The 4,873-nt window shown below is 36.8% G+C and overlaps 1 protein-coding gene across 1 annotated transcript; it reads right to left on the reverse strand.

The window, feature by feature from the left end:
- Positions 1–1,913: 1,913 nt before the first annotated feature.
- LOC143847129 (uncharacterized) lies at positions 1,914–2,300 on the reverse strand. The gene has a single exon (XM_077355819.1). The coding sequence runs from the start codon at positions 2,298–2,300 to the stop codon at positions 1,914–1,916; it is 387 nt and encodes a 128-aa protein (XP_077211934.1).
- Between the last annotated feature and the right edge of the window lie 2,573 nt (positions 2,301–4,873).

Raw genomic sequence — 4,873 nt, forward strand, 5'->3', positions numbered from 1 at the left:
TAGAATAGTACTTGGGCTTACCCTTGAAATTTCAGACATCCATCTACCATATCTCGTAGTCATAGTGTGTTGAGATAGCTAATAGAATCCTAATAGACTTTAGCATAGCTACCGGTGAGAAGGTTTCCTCATAATCAATTCTAGCCTTTTGACTATATCCCTTCCCCACTAACCGTGCTTTATAGGTCTCTACCTTACCGTTAGAGCCTTTCTTCATCCTTAAGATCCATTTGCATCCAATAGGCTTAATGCCCTCTGGTGGATCAACTAAAGTCCAGACCCCGTTAGTTTACATGGAGTCTATTTCGAATTTCATAGCTTCCATCCATTTTCCCGCATCGATATCTAACATCGCTTCTTTGTAGTTAAGGGGGATCATTATCATTTTTATCTGAAATCATATCATATTTTTCACCCAAGTAGACTAATCTATCAGGTTGTTTGATCACCCTTCTACTACATCGGAGTGATTGTATAGGTATAGTAGGCTCTTGCTCAGTGTCTTCTCTTTCAATTGGAGTTTCAGGTTGCTCTTCCAAGGCAATCCTGTTCCTCTTGACAGTATCTTGGATGAACTCTTCTTCCAAAAATACCGCATTCCTGCTTATAAAACAGTTTTGCTCGCTTGGATTATAGAATATATAACCCTTTGTTTTCTTATGATATCCAATGAAAATACACCGTTCGGTTCTTATCTGTAACTTATCAGCACTTATCTTTTTACCATTTGCGGAACACCCCCATATCCTCATAGGTTTTCTACATGTCCATATCTCATATGGACTAGATGATACTGAGTGCCGTTTCTCGGGCATATCCCCATAGAAACAGAGGTGGTTCTGCGAAACTCATAATAGACCGTACCATGTCAAACAAAGTCCTATTTTTACGTTCTGAAACACTATTCAATTCTGGTGTTGCAGGTGGGGTCCATTGAGAGATGATTCTATTTTTCTTTAAGTAATCCATAAACTCATCCGACCTCTATCAGAGTGAAGAGTCTTTATTCTTTTATTTAACTGATTCTCTACCTCATTCTTTAACTCTTTGAAATTTTCAAAGGTCTCAGACTTGCGTCTTATAAGGTACAAATATCTGTACCTTGAATAGTCATCCGTAAAAGTCACGAAGTATACAACCCTCTTCTTGCCGGATGAGAAATGGGTCCACATACATCACTATGTATAATCTCCAACAAATCTTGGGATCTTCCACTCTTGCCCTTAAAGGGAATTTAGGTCATTTTACCTTGAAGACATGGTTCACAAATTGGAAAAGGTTCCACTTGGATAGAATCCAATGGAATATCTTTTACCAATCTTGTAATCATATCTAGGTTAATATGGCCTAATCGAAGATGCCATTGATGTGTGGGATTAGTCGTATTCCTTCCCCTTTTGAGGTTTGGAATATTCTGAATAGGAATATCCTCAATGCTACTTGCATTTTCTAAAGCATTTACTATAAATAATCCGTTAACTAATGTACCTTCTGTAATCAAGGAATTACCATGTTTGATAAAAATACTACTTTTATTAAAACTTGTAGAATAATCATCAATCAATAGTTTAGAAAACTAAAATTAAATTCCTTCAAATGGAAGGTACATAAAGACATTATTTAGACCTAAATATCCTCCAGAAAATGCTAGTAGTAGATCACCCACAGCTTGGGTTGCAACCATTGCATCCGTTCCAACCTGTAGGTAGAGTTCGCAATTAGTCAACCTTTCCATAATGGAAGCAATCATCACTGGTATTTGTTGACTTCTTCTTGAAAGGTTTTTTGTTCTTAACTTTGAAAATATTTTTCTTAGAACCTTGGCCTTTACCTTTCCTTTTTTCCTTGCCTTTCAGTTAGGGAGTTGAGACTATGTTAGTTTCAACTAAGAAAGAGGATTATTTATTCTTTCTCTAAAGATCCTCAGTAGATTGAAGATGATTCAACAACTTTGTCAATGTCAATGACAATTTGTTCATATGGTAATTCATGACAAAGTCATTGAATGATGGTGGTAGGGATGCTAACACCATGTCGACTAGCGACTCTCCATCTAACATGACCCCTAAAACTTCGAGCTCATTTAGATAGCCCATCATCTTCAACATGTGATCTCTAACTGGGGTTCCTTCCATCATTTTAGTAGAAACCAGGCCCTTAATCACTATTTGTCTGGCACTGCGATTTTGTTCTCCAAACATCTCTCTAAGATTGTGCATACTATCCATCGACGAAGCCATTCCGACATATTGTTCTTGCAACACGTTCAACATCGACCCAAGGATATAACACTTAGCCATTTGGTCATCCTCATGCTATTTTGTGGCTGCCCCTGATATCCTGGGGAGCATCGGGACCAGGCAACTCAGGTGCCTCAGTAGTCAAGATCTAATAAACTTTCGCTACTGTGAGCACTAGGGTTAAGTTCCTCTTCCAGTCCACGTAATTTGGACCAGTAAGCAACTTTGAACCACTATTTTGTCGCTTGAACCTCTATGTAGCGTTTTGAAAATATTTTCAGGGGGTGAGAAAACATTGGTTCGAGAGAGGAGAGAGGAGAGAGAGGAGAGAGAGGAGAGAGAGAGGAGAGAGAGGAGAGAGAGAGAGTAGAGAGAGAGAGAGAAGATGAGAGAGAGGAGGACAGAGAGAGACTGAAATGATATATTCGCCCCTATTTTTTGTAAGCCCAATGGTTCTCACCTTGGCAATCTTCTATGTTTTGATGATTCCAAACACAAGTTGAAATGTGTTGTATTTCTAACGTGTTTTGATGTTTAAGTGCATGTATTGAAGATTCAAACATTTCAAACACATAGATAATGGAAAACGGCATGAATCGAGGCTTGCACATCCTTCAACACCATTTGAAGCCAAAGGATAATGAAGGCTTTGAGCATTCAAGGAGAGATCTTGAAGAGCCAAAGAAATGGAGGTGATCCATGCAAGAGTTCAAGACTTGAAGATGTGCTTCAAAAGTAGAAGATTTGAAGGCTTAAGTCTTGTGTTAGATTGTACATCTAATCCCTATTAGGTACCCCATGTTGAGGCATAATCAAGTCACTAATAAGGTCCCAAACAATATTAGAATATAAGGAAAAGACCCGTGGACCAAAGCCCTAGTGCCATAGATAGCTTAGAATTGCAAAAGATTCAAATCGGCACAGTTAGCACTTGAATTTTGAGATCAGGGAATAAATCCTATCATAACTGATCCTAAATACTTTTAAATATTTTTAAAAATATTTTTAACAGAAAGATCTCATTGTTTCCATTCAAATCAAGTATACGAATGTCGAAATCCGACGAGAAACGATAGAGATATGAATTTTACAAAACCGGGTATGAAATCTGAAAAATGCTAAAAATGCCCTGAAATAGATCCGTTGGGAAGTTGCCCAGAATTACAGAAATGCCTCTGTAACGGCTAGTTTTGGGTTTTCTCTGTATATATGGGTTCCCTAAGCATGTGAACTCATCTCTCTCATTCCTAAACATGTTCTAAACATATTAGAGAGTGGTAATCACCCTTGTGCCTCAATTTGGGATATCTAAAGGGATTAGACCTAGGCTTGAATTTGTACATTATTTCAAGAGTGGAATTTGTGTGAGCTTGAGAGCTATCTACCATTGAAGAGGGAAGTTGTAATTTTCTATTTTCTTTCATTGTATTTGGGCAAGTGTTCGGAGAAGCATAGCCCTCTCTCCGTGGTGAGGATTGCCACCAAGGTTAAAGCGATTGTAATTAGCACCGGTCTTCGCCAAGGTTAAGAAGATCAACATAGTGAAGCCATCAACGGGTTTGGTTGGTGGAGTGGAGTAGGCCTTGTGTGTTTGAGGACCGAACCACTTTAAATCTCGGGTGCACTCTTTCTTGTCTCTTGCTCCTTTCTTGAATTGCACTTTAGATTTAACTTGCTTGCTTAAATTGTTTTATTTTTTGATCTCTTAATCCTTTATTAGAGAGTTTAAATAATTGGGTTAAAATTTCAAAAGGTAAATTTTTTTTTTATAAACCTAATCTCCTTTTAGGTTGCCACTTGGGCCTATCATTAGAATTTCACTTGGTATCAGAGCTAGGGCTCTTGTTTCAAAAGCCTTAACCGGTAAGAGTTAAAGTTCATTTTTGGCAAGACCCATGGATTTTAAAATTGGTCATGACATCTCTATCCCTCCATCCTTTGATGGAACCAACTATGGGAAATGAAAAACCCGTATGAGGTTCATTTTAGGATCTTTGGATTTAGAGATCTTAAATCTTGTAGCAAATGGTATTTCTAAAAGGGGGAAAATATGGTCCAAATTGCATGCATTAAATAGTAGAGCTTTGATTGCAATTTGTTGCTCGTTGTTTCCCCATGTTTTTGAGAAAATTTCAACATGTAAAGATGTACATGTCATTTGGATTAAACTTGAAGAAATCTCTAAAAATCATACTTGTCATCTTTCATTAGAAGATTCTAAGGTTTCTCATTTACATGGTAGTGTTGTGAATCATTGTTTAAACACTTTTGATATTAAAAAGGATTTCAACTCCTCAATTTTCAAACTACAAAATGAGATTGATTCCTTGCACTTGGAAATTGATAATTTCTCGCTCAAGAATGAAGCTTTGAATCAAATAAACAATGATTTGATTAATGTAAACAAAGACTTGATTCAAAGATGTAAGTCATTTGCAAAAGAAAATGAAAAATTAGTTTTTGAAAACCAAAATTTGCAAGAAGAGAAGAAAAATGTTGAAAATCTTTAATCTTCTTGTATTGTTACATGTCCATCTACTTGTTGCACAAAATGTCATTTTTGTAGTAGATTAGGACATTTTAAAAATGAATGTGTGCTTAAATCTTTACCTAAGACTAAGATGATTTGGGTT

The sequence above is a fragment of the Tasmannia lanceolata genome, unplaced genomic scaffold, assembly GCF_043159265.1.
Source record: "Tasmannia lanceolata isolate RefF3 unplaced genomic scaffold, GAP_Taslan_0.1 ptg000015l, whole genome shotgun sequence".
NCBI classification, from domain to species: Eukaryota; Viridiplantae; Streptophyta; class Magnoliopsida; order Canellales; family Winteraceae; genus Tasmannia; species Tasmannia lanceolata.